This window comes from Mesocricetus auratus, unplaced genomic scaffold, assembly GCF_017639785.1.
Source record: "Mesocricetus auratus isolate SY011 unplaced genomic scaffold, BCM_Maur_2.0 Super-Scaffold_100010, whole genome shotgun sequence".
Classification (NCBI taxonomy): domain Eukaryota; kingdom Metazoa; phylum Chordata; class Mammalia; order Rodentia; family Cricetidae; genus Mesocricetus; species Mesocricetus auratus.
Window position 1 is genome coordinate 79,962,175 of NW_024429194.1, and position 19,963 is coordinate 79,982,137.

Below are 19,963 nucleotides of genomic sequence, written 5' to 3' on the forward strand. Positions count from 1 at the left end.
TGTAGCTGATGGCCAAGGACTGAACAAGAACGTGGGGGCGAGAGTGTGGAGTGGCGGCAAGAGGCCACGAGGGTGAAACCCCATTCCCAGGGTTGCTTCACACTGGGCTGAAACTCAGGAGAAAATACCACCTCCTCGTGGTCAGGTCTGGAGCCATGTACAGGGTATCTTCTCAGGGCACATACCCAGGTACCCAGAGATGTTTCTGGGCAGAAACAGGAGAATTAGGATACAGGAAAGCTCATAGAAAATGTCCTGAGCAGAGAACTGAGACCCGAGCACAACCACAAACACAGCCTCGATCCCCACTCAGTGCAACCTGTCCCTGCAAAACTTGCTGAGGAGTGGAAAAGGCCGGGCCACTCAGTAGGCAGGGAGATGAGCCCCAGGAATTTCCGAGGGCGGGAAGTCCACCCCCATGCCACCCAAGCCTAGAATTCCAAAGATCAGGGCGCCCATGACCAAGTGCAGTGAAGGGGATGCTCATTCCCCACGGTCTCCACTGCATTCCACTCCCAGGATGTCCACCTTCTGAAGGTTCCCTGTGGTCACTCATCACACACCTGGGGCTACTTCATGACCAGCTGTGCCCCCAAGTCACTAAGAAAAGACTGGCACTCTCGCCCCTCAATGGCCCTTGTTCCTCCTTTTGTGGAAGGGGCTAGAAAAGATAAGGCCTCCCAGCTCTAACAGAACCAGAATGTTCTGACCTAGCAGGTGGGCAGCCAAAAGGCAGACACAGCCGGGGTTTTGTCTGGGGTGCTCTTATAGACGATCATGGGCACTGGTGGTATCAGACTCACTTCTGCCCAACTTCCCAGCTTTGATCACTCCAGGACAGATTTAGCTGAGAACAGAAGATATGAAAATGGCGAGGGCCAGTTCCTAAGAGGAGAGCTGCGGTGGGCCAAGGAGGCCTGACTCAACCCTGCAGGCACACTGTCTTCTCAGTCTACTGACGGGCCAGTGCTTCCTTCTGAGGGAAAGGCAAGAAGGTGTGTGTGTGTGTGTGTGTGTGTGTGTGTGTGTGTGTGTGTGTGTGTGTGTACACAAGCGCACACACGGCAGTGGGGGTGGAGGGGAAGAGGGGGAACGACAGTATCTAACTACCTCTATGAACGAGGGCCAGCCAGGGCCAGTAACCCAAGTGTTCAGAAAGTAAAAGAGAGCAAGAAAACTGTAATCACAGGGGCCTGGGCTGTGTCACACCCCAGTAGCGGGTCCCTCAGGGCTAGCACTAGGGGGCTTCTGCAGGCCAGTGCTAGGGTGCTCATTGTCACCCCCAGGACAAACTCCTAGCACCACCCCCTACTGCACCTCCCCTCATCTATAGCTGAAGGTGAGGCTTATGATGGCTGGCAACCGGGCTGCGTGTCCTCTCCTCGGAATCTCAGTGAGGGCTGCTGAACCATTAATTGTAATTAACTAATTATCCTTGCTGCCAAACAGCGGAGGAGGCAGCCGGGGGTGGTGAGCCCCCACATGACTCAGTCGTGTTTACAACATGCAAACCCATTTAAGAGCTTGTAAAGTTGCTATAAATGGCTCTTTGGCAACAGGAGAGTAACGATTCCCTTTCTCTAGCTGCCAGCTTAGCAACTGTCAGGGATGGGGGGGGGGGGAACAGCAGGGATGGAGGATCTGAGATCCAACAGCGCCACCTGGGGACCAGGTTATCAAAGGCTCTGCTCCGAGCCGGACCTCACCGGCTCCATAGTGTGAGCCTAGAGCACAAGGTAAAGGGAGGTCCAGGGGACTGTCACTGTTTCTCAACTGCTCTAAAATGCTCAGAGTGTAGATCTGATGCAGAGATGGTAGATGAGATTGTGTTCACCCTCTATGAACAGAAACTACTCAAAAGACAGTTCAGGTGAGCTACTGTGACAAATGTGACAGGTGGGGTGAGCCTAAAGGGTTTTCCAGGTGAGCAGGCTGCATTCAAGGTCCACAGACAACAGCAGGAACCACAGACCCCTCTGCAGAGCCAGTGTGACTTCCTGGCTCCTCCCACAGCTCCCCTCCCGGAGGGGAGCTCCCTGTCCCCGCGTCTGGCTCATCACTTCCTCTTCACCACGCCCTGGTGTCACCACAGAAGGGCCCTGGGACTGTCCTTGCCTCAGCCCCCTTTGTGCTTCAGAGACACTGACCATCCTAGGAGCAAGAACAGCAGGCTCCACAGACCACAAGGATGCGCAGTGGCAGGCGGGCTGGGTTCCCACCCAGAGACACACAAGGAGGGCGTGGCAAGTGGCTTGAGGCTGCATGCTAAGTCCAGGAAGTTCCATGGCTAGGACTAGATCGGGGAGGTGGTCCTCTCAAGTCCAGTTTGCTTGCCTTCTCACAGAACCGTGGGAATAGCAGATAGACCAGTTCCCACTGACCAGGGCATGCTGCCTGACCCTAGCACACTCGAAACAGCCTAGTTATAAGATGCAGGATCTACTTAATCTACCCAATTTGCAAGTGGGGAGACTGAGGCAGACAAGGGGACATGTCTTGGCATGGCTAGGGTGGATCCCCAGTGGATTCTTCCATGCTAGGCTCCCCAGACTTGAGTAGGGGGCTGCTGGCTAGAACCTGGAGCCAGGTGGAATTGGACTTGGGAAGGGGACTCTTATGGGAGCGACGAGGGTGCAGACAGGTTGTCCCTATACAGATCACATGACCTTGGCTAATGCTTTGGGCTCTGCGGAGGGGCACTCACCCACAGTCATGCTGTCCTCATAGCGTTTGATGATATCAAAGGAGTCCCGAAGGTTCCCTTCTGTTATGTCAAAGATGATGTCGGCCTGATTGGCAGGGTACAATGGAGTGACAGTCCTCAGAAAGATGATCTCTGCAGCAAATGAGAGGGTGGCATGGGAAGGTTATAGTGCTCGTCCAGCCCTCCCCTCCCCAGAGACTTGTCCCAACACCTATCATGATGAGGGCTCATTCTTAACGTGACATCAATGAAATCACCAACCCGTGTGGAAGGGTATAGAGTTCTGATCATCACACCATAGCCTATCTTTGTTTGTATCAGTGGGGGAAACTGAGACCTTGACACAAAAATAAATAGTGATTTTTATCTGCCTCGAGGTTATGGGGCCAGTCGGCAGTATGGGCTCAGCTGGACAGTGATGGCTGAACCGTGTTCCAGATCACCTCATGGTGAAGCCGTCCAAGCTAGTCTTGGAGCACCACTCAGATTCCAGCCTGGCTAAGGGTAATCTTGTGGAAGTCCTTTTTCTGGGCCTCAGTTTCCCTATCTATAAAGTAAGAGAAGAAGCTGGCCGATGTCCACTGAGGGTTCTTTTAAAGCCCTCTGTTTCCTGAAGTCTAGGCATTACCAGGCTTTGCTGTACCCCAGGGGGAAAATCAACTCCTATGTCAGCACAGGGTAGAGCACCAAAAAAAAAAAAATGGCTGCTGGGGACTCGGGAAAGATGTGTGTGTAGGGTTTTTTCAAAATAATTATTTAAATTGATTTTATGGGTATTGGTGTGAAATTGTCAAATCCCCTGGAACTGGGGTTACAGACAGTTGTAAGCTGCTATGTGGGTGCTGGGCATTGAACCCCGGGTCCTCCGGGGTCCTCCGGTAGAGCAGCCACTGCTTTTAACAGCTGAGCCATCTCTGCAGCCTCATGTGTAGGTTTGTTGGAACCCCCTTTACACAAGGCTAGTATCAGCTGTGAAGACTTCTCTGGAGGAGTGAGCAGATGGGAAGAAGCGGGGGCTGGGCTCTTCCTCTCAGGACAACACTGGTCTTGTGGGTCTCTCCTGTCTTCCCCACTACTGCTGCCTAGTGATCCTGTGTGACTCTGTCACGGTGTTGGCCCAGGGGTCACCCTGGATGACTCAGTCACATACTTCCCTGGAGAGGAAGGGCCTTTCTTATTAGTATGTCCCCAGAGCTTGGCACACAAGCTCACTGAATGTCTGCTAACAGACTTAGTCAGTGGGTCAGGGAGGGAAACTCCATGCACAAGAGAGATGGTGACTGGGGACCAGGGAAGCCCACAGCTGCACACCCCAGAGTGTGGCAGGAAGAGTGGTTCACGTAGGAGCATCCAACCCTCTTCTGACTCAAGAAATATGAGGGCAGCAGCCATGCCCTTGGAGAACCAGGAGGGACAACAGAATTGTCATGTTACTCCTGGGGTCACTGTTTCCAGTCCGGCTACTGTATCCATCTGCCCCATTTCCCAAGAAGTTTTGACACACCAGTTTCATCTGTTAGTACCTCTCAATAGTTCTCTGAGCCTGGGGGGTGAGGCCTCAGCTTCAGGTTTAGGCTCCTGCTCATCCATCCTTCCAGCCCCATCAGTGTGTCTTGGTCCTCAACGCCCACACTGCCCCCCTCACCTCCAGACCTTGTCAGCGGTGATCCGCTGCCAAGTTTCTTCTTTCTCCCACTTTGGCCAATCACTTCCTATCCACTCCTCAACTCCCCAGTGCTCAGTCTCGAATCGACACTGAATGCTATTCACAGAGTGAGCGTCACCCATCAGAGAGGACTGCTGCATAGAGAGGAAGGCCGTGCAGCCACGGAGCCCTGGTGGGAAGGGCGTGCATCCTAACCCCACCCCATCCTACGAGGAAGGGCTTCTGCAGGCCAGGCCCTCTGCTCCATCAGAAGGAGACTCTGAGGCATGTCCCAGGGACTTCAACTTGATCTACTCACCCTCAGGGCGGGTGAACTCCCGGAAGGTGGGCAGCGAGATGACTGTGTGGGAGACGGTGTGCACGGGGTCTCGCATGCAGGCCTCATCGTTGGGACGGCAGGACTTGATGCAGCGGACAGTGTCTGTTTTCTCCTGGCGGAAGCTGCAGGGAAACAGCCCAGGGAGGTTGATGGCAAAGCTGGGATCACAGCTCTCATGGGAACAAGTAGCCTGGGGCAAGTAGCAGGCGGCCCAGAGAGTGCCGAACAGTGGCCTCTGTGGCCAGACTGTGGTGTCTGAATCTGTGCATGGCCCTTCATATGGAATGGGGACACGATCCGGCCTAGCTGCTAATGCGCACAGGTTGAGAAATTTGCCAACGCACCAAGTGGGCATTCGTCTACCACTGAAGAACATGTTCGCTTCCCAGTTGACCAATGACAGCATTGAGTAGTTAGAGGTCCCGGGTACCATGGACACCAAAATGAACAAGGGTGTAGGGTCCTTCATCCTGGGAACCAGCAACTGAGCAGCTAGCAGGGTTCGGGGGAGGCGTACAAACAGATACTGTAAGTCCATGTTCCAGACACTGTGCTAGACTGTTCTTAAATACTTTACCATGAAATTAAACAAGGTTGGGGAGATGGCTCATCAGTTAAGAGCACTATTTGCTCTTTAATACAGTCCACAAGGCAGCTGGTTCACAGCCATCTGTAACACCAGACTGAAGGGATCCAACACCCTCTTCTGTCCTCTGTGGGCACTGCACACACTGGTGCACAGACATGCATGCAGGCAAAACACCCATATGCATAAAATTAAATTAAAACTTAAAAAAAGAAGGTGGCCAGTGTCTGGGGAACAACACCCAAGGTACATGAGTACACAAGCATACATATATATGAAATAAAAACAGATACGAACATAATACAAAATGAAGGTCTGGTTCAATGAGTTATTGTAAGACAAACATCTTTATAATTATCAGCCATGTCAGGAGGTAGAGGCAGAAGGATTGTAAGTTCAAGGTCAGCCTTGTCTATATATCGTGAGACTCTTTCTCATAAAAATTATTCATATAAAGAAAGAAACCTTGGCCAACTGCCTGAGGTCACCTCATGTGCACCAGAACAATATCAACTCTTTTTTATACTATAGCTAACCCCTGACCTGGGCCCATAGCAAGTCTCTGTTTGGTTTCTTTACAGTGTATATTTCTAAACAATGTATATTTCCCACAGTGTATATTTCTAGCCAACCATGGACTTGTCCATGCATAGGTTGCAATTGTCTTTAAGTCCCCTTTGACTGACAGTTTCCCCTTCATCCTTTCATTTTCCACACGATCAGGTAAGGGATCTAGTGCGTTTCAGCCAGAGTCCCATAGTCAGGAGTTGGCTGCCTGCATCCTTGCGGTGTGGTCCAGAGTGCTCCTCTTGTCTCCGGATTTCCCTCCCATTGGCTGCTGCATTCTGCACAGGTCCAGTCTTGTTGGTAAGAGGACACAGGTGGAATGTCTCCCATCAGGTCAGGTGGTTTCTGGTCTTTCTCTGATACCCACTGTCCTAGTTAGCTTTTGTCAACTTGTAACTAGCTAGAGTCACTTAGGAAGAAGGAATCTCAATTTAAAAAAACACCTCTATCAGATTGGCAAGGTGGCAACTCTATGGGGGCATTTTCTTGATTAATGAGAATGTCAGAGGGCCCAGCCCACTATGGGTCCTGTCATCCTTAGGCAAGTGGTCCTGGGTGATATACCATTGTGTGTGTGTGTGTGTGTGTGTGTGTGTGTGTGTGTGTGTGTGTGTTGTCTATGTGTGTGTTTGAAACAGGTTCTCTCTACATACCCCTGGCTATTATTCTGGAACTCATCATGAAGACCAGCTTGCCCTGAACTCAGAGAAATCTACCTGCCTCTGCCTCTCGAGTTCTGGGATTAAAGGTATGTGCTACCATGTATGGAGAGAGAGAGAGAGAGAGAGAGAGAGAGAGAGAGAGAGAGAGAGAGAGAGAGAGAGAGAGCCAATAAGCAGCATCCCTTCATGGTCTCTGCTTCAGTTTCTGCCTTGAGCTCCTGCCCAGACTTCCTGTCATGATGGACTGTAACCTGTAAGGTAAAATAAACCCGTTTCTCCCCAAGTGGCTTCTGGTGACAGTATTATATCACAGCCACTGACTGTACCTTGGGGATGGGAAATTGTCGACACTTCACTCTCATTCACTGCCTGGGCCTTCCTTACAGGGAGGTAGTTTCATATATGATACTGCTACGCGGTCACCAAAAGTTCCAATTCTACCCTTCTGCTAACCAGTGGTGTAGAGTGGATATGAAATGTTCCCCTCAGGCTCATGGGTTCCAACACTTGGTCCCACGCTGGTGGCACTGCTTTGAGAGGTTGAGAAACCTTTGGGGGCAGTGTCTCTCAACCTGTTGGTCATGTTCCCTTTGAGGAGGGGTCACATATCAGATATCCCGTATATGAGATATTTACATTATGATTCATAACAGTAGCAAAATTACAGCTATGAAGTAGCAACAAAATAATTTTATGGTTGGGGGTCACCGTAACATGCATTAAAAGAACTGATTTAAAGGACTGCAGCATTATAGGAAGGTTGAAAACCACTGCTTTAGGCAATGGGGTCCAGTGGGAGGAAGTGGGTAATGGGTAGGGGTTTGGCCTGGCTCACTTCCTGTCCTGTTTTCTGAACTGCCAGGAAGTGTGCCAGTTGCTTCATCTTCCTACCCCAACTAAGAGCTGCTCCTGCCATCACACCCACCATGATGGAATATATCCTCAAGCCATGAAATAAACACCCTCTCTTCCATTAAGTTGCTCCTTGTTAGGATTTGAGAAAGTAACTAATACAAACAGGTGTTTGGGTTTTTGGTTTGTTTTGGTTTTGGTTTGGTTTGTTTTTTTAGAGACAGGGTTTCTCTGTGTAGCACTGGAGCCTGTCCTGAAACTCACTCTGTACACCTGAGTGGCCTTGAACTGCCTCTGCCTCCAGAGTACTGGGATTAAAAGTGTGCGCCACTACTGCCTGGCTACAAACACGTGTTTGTGTCATGAACTATGGCTCTCTATTACTCCTCAAAGGATTTCAAGGGAATGGGGGGAAAAGCTGGAGTGAACTCATGATGCAATCCAATCTGATGAGGTTTGGTTCACTGCCATTTCTGTCCTTGGTTGAAACTCCCTTCTTGGCCAGAGAGAAAAGGTGGCTCTGGGGTCCCTCGTGCCTCCATAGCTCTGCAGCTATGAGGTAGAACACAGCACTGCCTCATCAGGAGAGCCTCGCTGCTCACTGGAGCCACTTCTCCAGTAAGCCCTGGGTTTGCCTATCTGTGGTGTGGGAACCAGTGATTGAGGATTGCAATCTGGAAAGCAGCAATACCCAGAGCAAATGGGTTGGTCACAGCTCCAGGCATCCACAGTGGACATTTAAACAGTAAAATACATCCGGGGTGCCTGATGAGATGGCCCAGTCAGTTAAGGACTCGCTGCCAAGCCTAATGGCCTGAGTTTGGTCCTTGGGACCCACACGGTAGAAAAAGAGAATCCGCTTCTGGAAGTTGTCCTTTGAGTCCCCTCTAAATAAATGGAATAAAAAAAGAAAATACACTGTGAGCTCACACTAACACTTACAATTCAGAACAAAGTTTGCAAATTTCTTATCTTCTCCGGGGATCCAGGGGATACGTTTTGCTCTACATCACAGTCCCAATTCTACAGACACAGAGCCTCTCACAAGAGTTCACTGACTGATCCCATGTTTCATACAGACTAGCCTCAGAATAAGCACATCAAAAGTGACCATCACCCATCAATCACTGTAAATGATCTCTCTAATATGTTCTCCTTCTTCTACTCATTTCAAATAGAAAGACCATATCTGCATATTCTGAGCTAAATGGTAATTGGTAGCATGCTGCTTCCCTCCAATAGCCACAGTTGTAGGTCAGTGTGTGCATGTTCATAATGGCATGCACTCTTTGTCTGTTTTGCTGGGTAGAAAATCCTTGGTGTTTCTTAATTCAATCAAGGTGGTAATCAAGATTAACCATTACAAGGGGACATGTTTTTTCTTAGATGTCCATAGTTTGTTTGTTTGTTTCTTACCTGGTAAAGTCCAATAATTTTACAAGACTGTCTTTGTAAACTCCATTAGTTTTTCTGAGTTCATGTCACATAAGTGGCGTGTACTTCCTATTTCAAAGCGTATTGTTAATTATGCTACTATTTTTGCTCAGTTATCACTTACAACACTGACAATACCAGAGATGCCCATTGTCTGCATGTTGGACCTTCAGAGTTCCCTGTCATCTGCATGCTGGATCTACATTGCATACAAAGATGCCTGTTGTCTATCTGCAGGGTGGACTTGCTTTGTGTTCCTTGAATATTTGTTACTTTTCCTTAAGACTTTCCTCTCATTGTTCTACTTTGTTTCTCTGTTGCAATGATACAACATTAGGACCGAAGTTATTTGGCTTACTATTCCAGGACACAGTTATCCATCATTGGGAAAGTTGGAGCAGGAACTCAAAGCCAGGAACCAAAGAGGAATGCTGCTTGCTGGCTCACTCATAGGCTTATGCTCAGCCAGCTTTCTTTTACAGCCTGATCAGGGAATGGTGCCGCCCACAGTGGGCTAGGTTCTTCTTTATCACAGGCAATTACTCAGTTAAGACACTTTTTCCCCCCAGGTGATTCTAGACTGTGTCAAGTTGACAGTGCTAACTAGGACATTTACATTTTCTCTCTTTTTATTTTTATTTTTTCCTTTTTCTAATTTGCTTCTCTTTAGTGTTTAGTTTTTGTCTCATTTCTCATCATTAATTTTATTATTTATTTAATGTTTAAAAATGACACATTAAACTGATCACCTTGTTTTTTTATGTTTTAAATTCCAATTCATATTTTTCTTCCACGTTTTGGTCTTTTTCTGAACATTTTTGGCTTATTTCACAATAGCATTTTTTGTTTGTTTGCTCATTGTGTTTTTTGTTGGTTCTGTGATTTGAGACCCAAGAGACAGGACCTCATTCTCTGGCAACTCTCTTGCCTCCGCTTTGCAAATGTCAGCATGAGAGATACGAACTACCATGAGTTGCTGAATATTAGAGCTTTGTCTTTCAAAGGAGCTTCCGTGCTTGAGGGACATCATACTGGTTCATCGTCTCTTTTCTTAAAGGGCACTGAGGTTAGAGCTTCAGCGTGTGAATCTGGTGACACTGTGATGTTAACCCCTTCAAAGACACACCCAAGCACCAGCCTCTAGCACCTAGTGCCTTATTCAGAAGCAGATGTAATTAGCAAGGATGCGGTCACATCAGAGCAGGTGGACCCCCCCGATCCAGGAGGACGTTAGTCCTCCTATGGAGAGACCCATGAAGAGACCAAGATGCAGGAGGCGAATGTGGTAGATGGCACATGTAGAGCTGGGGGGGGGGGGATGTTAGTATAAACCCAGGAGTGCCGAAGATGGCAAGCATCATAATGGAGGCTGTACAGAGCCATTCCCGTCCGGGAAAATGGCGCCTCTCTTCCGATGGAGCAGAGCGGCAAACAGGTAACTGGGAAATAACAGACAACTACTGTAAGCCGCCTAGGTCACAGTCCTTTGCTACAGAAACTAGTCAATGGACGCTGACCTGGATGCGTTTTGGCTGGCCCGCTTTATGAGGAAGACACTTTCCTGGCATCTGAAAGTTAAAACAGTTCATAGTTGTATGACATCCTGAGTCTTCCTCATGCCTCTGAGGTCCCCTCTGACATGCCTTAAACAGTCTGGGACCTTCCTCTTCAGGAGTGTCTGTTGTCACTGCCAATTTTCTATTCTGTTTCCACAAGCTTCCCCTAGATGGACCCGACCACTAGGGAAAGCCTGGCAGCCCAGGCCCCGGGCTCCATCCTAAGCTAATCCCACAATGGGCTCCCACACTCCTTGGCCACTGGAATGGGAGAGGCAGCTCTCACTCAGTTGCTTTGAGCTCCCAACATTAACCTGCTACTCTTTCCAGGGGTGTTCACGGGCTGTTTGGGATTCTCCACTATTTTCCCAGTCATTTTCCGCAGATGCCACCGACATGCAGAGGCCCTGACTTGCATTTGAGTAGTGTGTGGAGATGTATTCTTGCTTTGTTTAGTAGTAAATATCTTCCATGGATTTTTAATCTTCCTGCCCAGTTGTTTTGAGTGTTTTGGGGGTAGGATCCGGAGAACTTCAAAAACTCTGTCCGCATCTCTCAGGCTGCCCATTCTGCAGATCTTTCTGCATTTCTAGATTTCCCTTCCTTTTTGTTTTATATAGTTGCTTTGCCTGCAAGCATGTATGTGTGCTGCAGGCATGCTGTGGCTAAGGAGGCCACAAGGAGAATCGGATCCTCTGGGACTAGAGTTACGGTTGGTTGTGAGCTGCCATGTGTGTGCTCTGGAAGAGCAGCCAGTGCTCTAAACCCTGAGCCATCTTCTCCAGCGACCACTGCTGTGTTTTATCTGCCGTGCTCTGTTCCGCCCTACATTGCCTCCTCCTATTGCTGACAGAGTATCTGGCTGTGGATCTTGGGGACCATAGAATGAGAACAAACCTCCAGGGCCATCTAATTCCAGGAATATTCCTTCTCCCTCTTAGGTGGTATAGCTCAAGACAGACCCTAGACTAGGCTGTGGGCTTCAATGCTGGGCCCAGCAGATACCAGCAGTAGGGTTTGGAGCAATTTACCTAAATTATGCTTCTGTATCCTGCTCACCAAGTAGAGAAATGAATGGAGTTTGATTCCCACAGTTGTGAGACTGAACAAGTCAAATGATCTTATTTGGAAGTAGGGTCTCGGGACAGCATTGGGTTCACTGTGAGTGCCATGTACCATCACAATACTGATAAATATCAATATTGATAAATATCTTTATCTTTTCTCCTTGGGTACTTGATTTACTGCAATGACAAGGTGAGATAATCACAGGTCTTAGAGGCTTCTCCTATTAGTAACCACAGATACATCCAAACTCTTAGAGCCCGAATCTCCCATTAAACCAAGAACCAAAGGAGCCTTTGGCTACCTCCCACTGGGGAAGTCAATGCTCACAGCGCATGAGCTAGATACCAGACATGGTCTCCTGAGTCACTTCATAGACCTTTCAAAGCATCCACAAGGCGGCCTTGGATGCTCTGAGGGGAGGACAGCAAAGCCAGGGGCAGAGCTTGTGTGCAGGAGGCAGGAGACGCAGAGACCTGCTTGTTTGTCCTGCACCACCTGGTCTCCAGCAGCAAGCTCTGGGAACAATGCTCTGTAGCTCCGGAAGCCTTTCACAAGTGAGGGTGGAGCTGGAGAGATGGCACCGGGCCTAAGAGCACTGTGGGCTGCTGTTCCAGGGGCCCTGCAACCACGGGGTGGCTCACAGCTACCTATAATGATGTCTGCTGCCCTCTTCTGGAGTGCAGGCAGAACACTGCATACATAATAAATAAATAAATAAATAAATAAATAAATAAATAAATAAGTCTTAAAAAAAAAGTGGGGGTGAGCTAGTGAGTTGACGCAGTAAGAGTGCTTGCTGTACCTTCCAGAGGACTTGAGCTCAGTAACCAGAACTGCTCGGCAGTTTAAAACCACATGTAACTCCAGCTTCAGGGAAATCCAGTGACTTCTTCTGGCCTCTGTGTGTACACACATACACTCACACACACGTACACACATACACTCACACACACAAACTCACACACACATACACTCACACACACATACATACACACACACACACACACACACACTCATACACACAAATTAATAGGGACTCCACAAAGGAGTTCAAGCAGAGGTAGAGAGAAACTGTGGCAAGCCATGGAAGATTCTAAGGTAGCCTTTGAGAACCCTGCAGCACCCACCCAGTCTTAAAAATCCTGTGCTCATGAGAACAAAAGTGACTGATTGATCTGGACCATGATGACTCCATTCCAACTAGAATCAAGTTCCTTACAGACCTTTCTGGCTTCACTGAGGACAGTCTTGAGCTAAACCTTGAAAATACTATCCATCCACCAAACCACCTACATAGGCACCTACCCTTTCAACCACCCATTCTTCCCCTTTATCCACCCATCCATCCATCCATCCACCTATCCATCTATCCATCCATCCATTCTCCCACCCACCCATTCTATCCAGTTATCCTTATTTATGGAGTTGTATCTTCAAGTGGTGCCCAAACTAACTACAGATACTATGCCTTCATTCAAAAGCCCATAGCCTAGCAGCTGCAACAAACAAGTTAACAACTTTAAGATTCTAGGGTAAATGCTCTGAGGAAGGATGCCAGGGGCTAGGGAATGCTGACCAAGAAGGGCTTCACTGAGGAAGTCTGTAAGAAGAAAGGCAGTTTGCAGAAAGAAGGCAAGGCTCACGCTGAGGCCAGGAGCCAGCATATTCAGGGACTGGAAAGGAAGGGACCAGGACACAAGCAAGGGGCATGAGCCAGGGAGTAGGAGCTACAGCTGAGAGGGCAGACTAGGGCCAGACCACACTGGGAACAGAAACCTTTCAAGGGTATTAAACTGCAGGATCTAGAAGAGACTCAAGGAGGAACTGGACAGGGAGACGAGCTCTTCAGAATCCTCTGCTCTGGTTCGGTGCATACTCTGGGAGACAGGCAACTCAAAGGCAACCCAGTACCCACATATCAGAGCAAGGTCTGGGTGACAGAGTAGGAGGCATGAAGAGGACTGGATAGAAGTGTTCACGTCGGGCAGCAAGGCAGCTGCTGCCCCTGAACAAGGCAGAGTCCTTCCATTAGTGCATACCCCAGCCTTTTATAAGTAACGGGAGACCCTGAAGATTCTTCAGAGTCCTTTACTCCATTTCACCCTGCCCACTCTTCTTCAGGTCTCAGAGACAGCACCAGCAGTCAGATACACAGAAAGACTGAAATCTAAGTCAGTCTGGTGGTTTGAATGAAAATGGCCCACACAGGCTCACAGGGAGTGGGTGCTACTAGAAGGTGTGGCCTTGTTGGAGTAGGTGTAGCCTTGTTGGAGTAGGTGTGGTCTCATTGGAGGAAGTGTGTCATTGGGGCGGGCTTTGCCGTTTCAGAAACTCAAGCTAGGCCTAGTGATACTCTCTCTTCCTGCTGCCTGCCATCCAGATGTAGAATTCTTGGGTACCTCTAAAGGACCATGCCCACCTGCATGCCATCATGTTTCCCACCATGATGATATAGACTAAACCTCTGAACTGTAAACCAGGTAAGCCAGCCCCAATTAAATTCTTTCCTTTATAAGAGTTGCCACGGTCATGGTGTCTCTTCGCAGCAACAGAAACCCTAAGACAGTCAGTATTGGCAGAATCATCATTTTCTCAATAGACACAGAGTACCTGTGTGATGGGCACCTTGCCAGGAGAACAGGACAATCACCCAATGAGAGAGACCCAGGCCCTGCCTTTGTAGAACCTCCTAGATGTTGAGGAAGACAAATGCGAAGAACAAAAGCAAATGGCATCTCAGGCTGTTCTAAGCATCATAAAGATAATGTTATAAGCAAGGAGGACAGAGAAAACACAACCTGGGGTGTTGGGCAAAGCTCCCATGACACTGAAGATACAGTGTGAGTGTTCCCCAGGCTTCATGTGTTGACATTTAATCCTTATTGAGGTATTAGGAGAGTGAGCACTCACCCCAGCTACATCTAGAGATGGGATCTGAGGAGGGTAACCGGGATTAGAGGGTCCTTACAGTGGAGCCCCATAACTGAATCCTGGAGGCTTTACAAGAGACACAGATGGTATGCTCCGTCTCTTTCCATGAGATACCCTGAGACCCAGCAGGACTCTACCAATAAGAAGGCCCATCATCAAATGTAAACTCTTGTCCTTGGGTCTCCATAGCTAGAGGCCAAATAAGAAGCTAAGCAAACATCCTTTCTTCAGGAAGTTACCCAGCCTCCAGGATTGTTATCATCATAAAAAATGGACTAATGCAGTCTGAAGAGGAAAGTCCACTTAAATGGAGAATTAACCAGCTTTCAGGCTTAGGGTATAAAATTACAACATCATAGCATAAAGGAAGTGAGCAAGGAGAGAGTAATTTAGGGTAAATTGTCACACTAAGATGAAGTTGTGCCCACACTTGACAATCCACAGAAGAGATTGCTTGGTGGTTAAGAGCTGGCTGCTTTTTCAGAGGACCTACGTTTAGTTCCCAGCACTTCCATGGAGACTCTCAATGTCTCTAATTCTAATTCCAGTGGATCTAGTACCGTCTTCTGGCCTCCACCAGGCATGCATTAAGTGCACACACATGCATGCAGATAAAACACTCATAGCCATAAAATAGATATTTTTTTAAAGGGGAATAGAATAGGGACCACAACTACATGCAATGGATGTCATGAAGAGCTTAGGCAAATTCTTCAAGATGCTCCAGTTTCTGAGCAGAAAATAAACCGTGGGGAGAGCTGAGTGGATGCCAGGAGACCAGCAGAAGGTGGCTAGGCTGGAATTATGATGGAGACGACAGAGGCAGGAGGATCAGGACTCACAGTGGGGGTACAGTGGCAGAATAGAACAGGCAGAGCTTGGGTGCATATACAACCTGCGTGACCCTGGGCAAATCACACAGCCTCTGTGAGTATCCACAAAGGCAATACAGACTGAAAGTATACAGGGAATATCTGATAGACGCTTTATGGTTCCCAGAGAGCATCGCAATAGTGCTGGCCTTTGCCTCCTCTTGGCACAGCACTGGTGCTCAGTAATGGCCAATGAGCTCATTTATCAGTTAGCCAAGAGCTTCATCCAAGAAGTTATCACTTGTGTTTATTGTTTTGCCAGAACACAAGGTTAGTTAGTTATCTGCCCAGCTCTGGTGATCCTACAAGGAGACTCAGTGGCCAGAAGGCCTATTTCCTCAGGCTAGCTTGGCCACACAGGCCAAGTCGTAACAGTCAAGCCCTGCCCTTTTTAAGGGGCTGTTTTTGTATCTGAAAGATGAAAGAGGCAGAGCTGAGGCATCTCTGAGAGGTCCCTTTCTCCGCCATCAGTGGTAACCTTTGGGGTAACAAAACAGGAAGAGATAGTGCATAGTATAGACCAGGCCCCAGCCTCATTCTTCCCTTGCCTGGGATGTCTGGTAATGAAATAAATGAGCTCTGTTGCTGGGGTTCTCAGGTGCTTGAACCTTATGAAAGGTATCCCCCATTCACCTGCTAGGGAACCAATTCTGGAAGGGGTGTGGCTTACCCCAGGAGAGAAAAGGCATAGAGACTCCTGTCCACGCCAAATAAAACCAAGGCACAAGAGGTAAGCTGTGTGGGATGGCTGCTGGGACTTTATTAGAACCCCAAGGGTAGGAAAGCGACACGAGGGGGTGCCCAGGGCCCAAGCAAGCATTCAGAGCTCTGCGGACACAAAGATATAAAGCTTGGCCACAAAGGAGCTGACTGTGCCGTGGCGATAGAGATCCATCTTGACGGTCAGGAGCAAGTCCCTGGGTTCAGGGATGGGCTTAGTGAGGGCCACCACCCCACTGTGGTGGCTCACCTTTCGAGTGGTGAAAAAGCCCTCCTCATTGCCAGCGGTGATGGCCAGCTGCATGCTATCCCCAGGGACAGCACTGGAAGGGCCCATGCGGAAAACCACTGCGGGTACTTGGATGTTGGTGGGGAAAGAGAGGTGGTAGTAGGTTATTCTCAGAGGCAGCCTGGGGCACTCCTGGTTCTCATGGCAAGGCAAGCGCTCACAGCGGCTGAAAGACAAGTGGACAGAGAGACAGGAAGAGGGTTAGCGCCACCTCAGCAAGCAGAGAAACAACAGAGTGTGGGCAAGCGCGGCTCACTGGAGGGGACCTCCTGCTTCCCCTCTGGCCAACGCAGGCAGCACAGAGAGCACCCTCACTCACCCGGAGGAGGTGCTGCAGACCTCCAGGCCACAGACTCAGGTACCAGCCTCTTCCAACACCCTCTGGGGTCAAGCCATACCCAGGGTGACATGTGTCCTTTTCTCAAGGTAGACAGAACAACCTTTGGCACACCCAGCAAGGGTCTCACCCAGACAGTGGCCACAGAGACAGAGTGGGGTTCAGAACGGAGATACGACAGGTTCTAATATCCTGTGACAAGACTGAACTTCCTGTGACAGGATGGAGACAGGTCCTAACTTCCTGTGTGGTAGATATGAAGGTCCTCACTTCCTGTGACAGGCTTTAACTTCCTATATGTGGTATAGACAAAGAAAGGTCCTAATTTCTTGTGTAGTAGAGATGACAATAGACTCCTACTTCCTATAACAGAATGGAGACATATACTAACTTTCTTTCTTTCTTTTTTTTTTTTTTTTTTGGTTTTTCAAGACAGGGTTTCTCTGTGGCTTTGGAGGCTGCCCTGGAACTCTGTAAACCAGGCTGGTCTCGAACTCACAGAGATCCACCTGCCTCTGCCTCCCGAGTGCTGGGATTAAAGGCGTGCGCCATCAACGCCCGGCTACTAACTTTCTTTTTTTTCTAACTTTCTTGTAGTAGAGATAAAGACAAAATGTGATAGGATGTAGGATGGAGACAGCCCCTAACTTCCTGTGACAGGAACTGACTTCTTATGATAGGGTAAGGATAACGTCTCTTAGAAACTTCTAATTACAGATTCTTAGCTTTCTGCAACAGGATGAAGACAGATAGTATATTCCTGTAACAGGATGTTGGCAGGGAAATGAGCCCTGTTCTATGTCCTGAACACCAGGGCCGGCATATTCTGAAGGCAGTGTGACACAACCTTAAAAAGAAGCAGAGCCAAGATGTCAAGCCCTTCTCAGGAAGTTCTGCCATTTTGACTGTGTTTGGATTCTCCACTTAGGAATATTTTCTCTCCTGGTCTTTCTCTCCTTTGGCTTTTTAAGTCTCTACGTCTTGTCCTGTGTAGATCACACTTGACACTTCTTGTGCATGGCATTTCTGTTTGCATCTTATGGGATGATTATCAGAGCTGCTAGGAAGTCTTTCATTTACTTGACTATTTACCATTCTGGCTCTAAGTAAGATTCATGGCACAATAACAGGACAAGACCACACACACTAAAGAGCAGAGTCTGCGACGAAGAGCCCAGAGCCAGTAGTAGGGAATAAGGCAGGCATGAGCATTGCTGATCGGCAGCTACTCCTAGAGATGCCAAGGACCAGGTCAAATGGGGGCGCTCCACATGCCCAGGAGATCTCTCTATCAAGGAAGGGCCTTTGATGACTGGGAACTGGGAGGACAGTGGATGGAGAGCCAGGAAGGCAGCTGGGGTTCGTGAGCTGTGTTCCTCTGGGGTGTCAATGGCAGTAAGCAGCAAATTGGAGTTTCAAAGTCAGTCTATCTCCCTTCAAAGGCGCCCCCCACACACGAGAGAGAGAGAGAGACAGAGAGACAGAGACAGAGACAGAGAGAGAGAGAGAGAGAGAGAGAGAGAGAGAGAGAGAGAGAGAGAGAGAGAGAGAGAGAGAGAGAGGTGGGGGATTGCCCCAGTGCTTCAGGAAGAGTCTGAATGGGTCTGGTCAGTAGGTGGTGCTACAGTCTCCTTTCATGGAATTTGGCTTTCCCAGTTGTTCTATGGGGCCCTCTACTGACCAAAGACTGGGTCTGAGGTTGCCAAATAAGCACCACAAATGTGAAGGCAAGAAATGTGAGGCACGTGTGACGTCCTGGTCCAGCTCCTACGACTATCACACCCCAGAGATTTGGACACTGTCATCCAACCGCAGAAAACCCAAGCCCTCCCTGGCAAGGGGTACCTCGACTGGATCTTTTTAGGCCACTCACTTCCCAGGTGGGGTAGTGGCTCCTTGGATTTATCCCGTGTCACCACAGGGCTCAGCTCCTGCTGCACTTTGTAAATCACCACTGTACAGGCTGGCTAGGTCCCTGATTTTCCTTCTCTGCCCCAAATTTATCAAAACATCCTAGGAGTCATAACCACTATGTGTGGCAAACTGCTTGTCAGACTAGGGACAGCAATAAAACCTGTTAGCTGCCTGGGTGGTGGTGGCACACGCCTTTAATCCCAGTACCTGGGAGGCAGAGGCAGGTGATCTTCAGTGAGTTCAAGGCCAGCCTGGTCTACAGAGTGAGTTCCAGGACAGGCTCCAAAGAAATACAGAGGAACCCTGCCTTGAAAAGAAGTAAATAAAACAAAACCAAAAAACCTGTTAGCTGAGTCACCCAGACTGCGGGAGGGAGGCAGTCATCACTGAATCTATTATAGAGTAGGGCAAAAGGGAGCAGAACCTGGGTCCCGCCTGGCATAGGGACCAGGCTCACAGCTCCACAGGCACATTCCCTCCTCACATATGCATTATGATGCAATGTGCCTCAATTCTCCAGTTCAACATCTTTGACTGTAGCACCCGAAGTTCTGTGAAAACGAGCAGAAGTCACTACAGGTGAGAGTCAAAAACCAAGAAGAAGGCTGCTGGGCCACCCCTGTGGCCATCTATTGACACTTCCCTCACAATAGCCATTTGTCATTCCTGAGAGAGGCCCAGGATCTGGCCAAGTCCCTCTTGACCTCTGTGACCATAGCTTCTCACTTATGCCACTTTCCTAAGTCACAGTACCCAAAGCTACCCAGTGTCATGACAGCTTTTTCAACCATACTCCAGAGTGGCTCCACAGAGGGTGGGGTGTGTGTGCATCCAGCCCCACTGAATGCTAGAGACAGCCTTGAACGCAGGAGTAGCAGGCACTCTGAGGTCAGGACCCTCGCTGCTTTGGCATGTCCACAAGACTCATTTGTGACGTGTGGCCCTAGCTTGCTGGGTCAGGCTTCTGGGTAGCCGGGAACATCAACAGAGAGAAGGAAGCCGCATGAGGTGAGAGAGGGTCTGAGGCCCAGAGAGTGGGGAGGGAGAGGGAGAGAGACGGGAAGGTGGAGGAAAACTGATTCCCACTCTGAGACACAGACACAGAAGAAACAGACAGACAAAAGGAGGATGGGGCCCCACAACAATTTCACCAGGACTATGACAACATCATTAAGATGAACAACACCAACTAAAGATCAGCTTTGGAACACAAACTACTCAGAAAAATTTCAAGGATGTCAACTGAGATGATCCAGCCTCACAGACTACTCTAGCAAGGACTTCAGACAAGCCCTGCACTTTCCCATTATACAGAGACGTGACAAAAAGGATAGTATGACAATTAACCCAACCTTTTCTTTTCAGGAACCCCTGAACATGCCATTGCTCCCAGACAGCAGAAAGTAACTTTAAGAATAGAGTGCCCACATTCCCAAGAGGTGAGGTGGGTGGTTTTTGCTAAATCAAAGGGTTATGGATATTTTTT

General features: G+C 48.8%; 1 protein-coding gene across 2 annotated transcripts in view; it reads right to left on the reverse strand.

Moving 5' to 3' along the window:
* The window catches only part of Fbln1 (fibulin 1), a 74,000-nt gene that overhangs the window by 17,156 nt on the left and 36,881 nt on the right, over window positions 1-19,963 (reverse strand). The window contains exons 15-16 of one of the 2 annotated variants that reach the window (XM_040754033.1): window positions 4,669-4,811; window positions 2,705-2,836 (exon numbers count right to left, since the gene is read on the reverse strand). In XM_040754033.1, the coding sequence (XP_040609967.1) occupies window positions 2,705-2,836; window positions 4,669-4,811 (275 nt within the window). Of the gene's footprint in view, window positions 1-2,704; window positions 2,837-4,668; window positions 4,812-15,953; window positions 16,393-19,963 lie in introns of those variants that run through there. The other variant, XM_040754034.1, reaches the window with a different exon arrangement.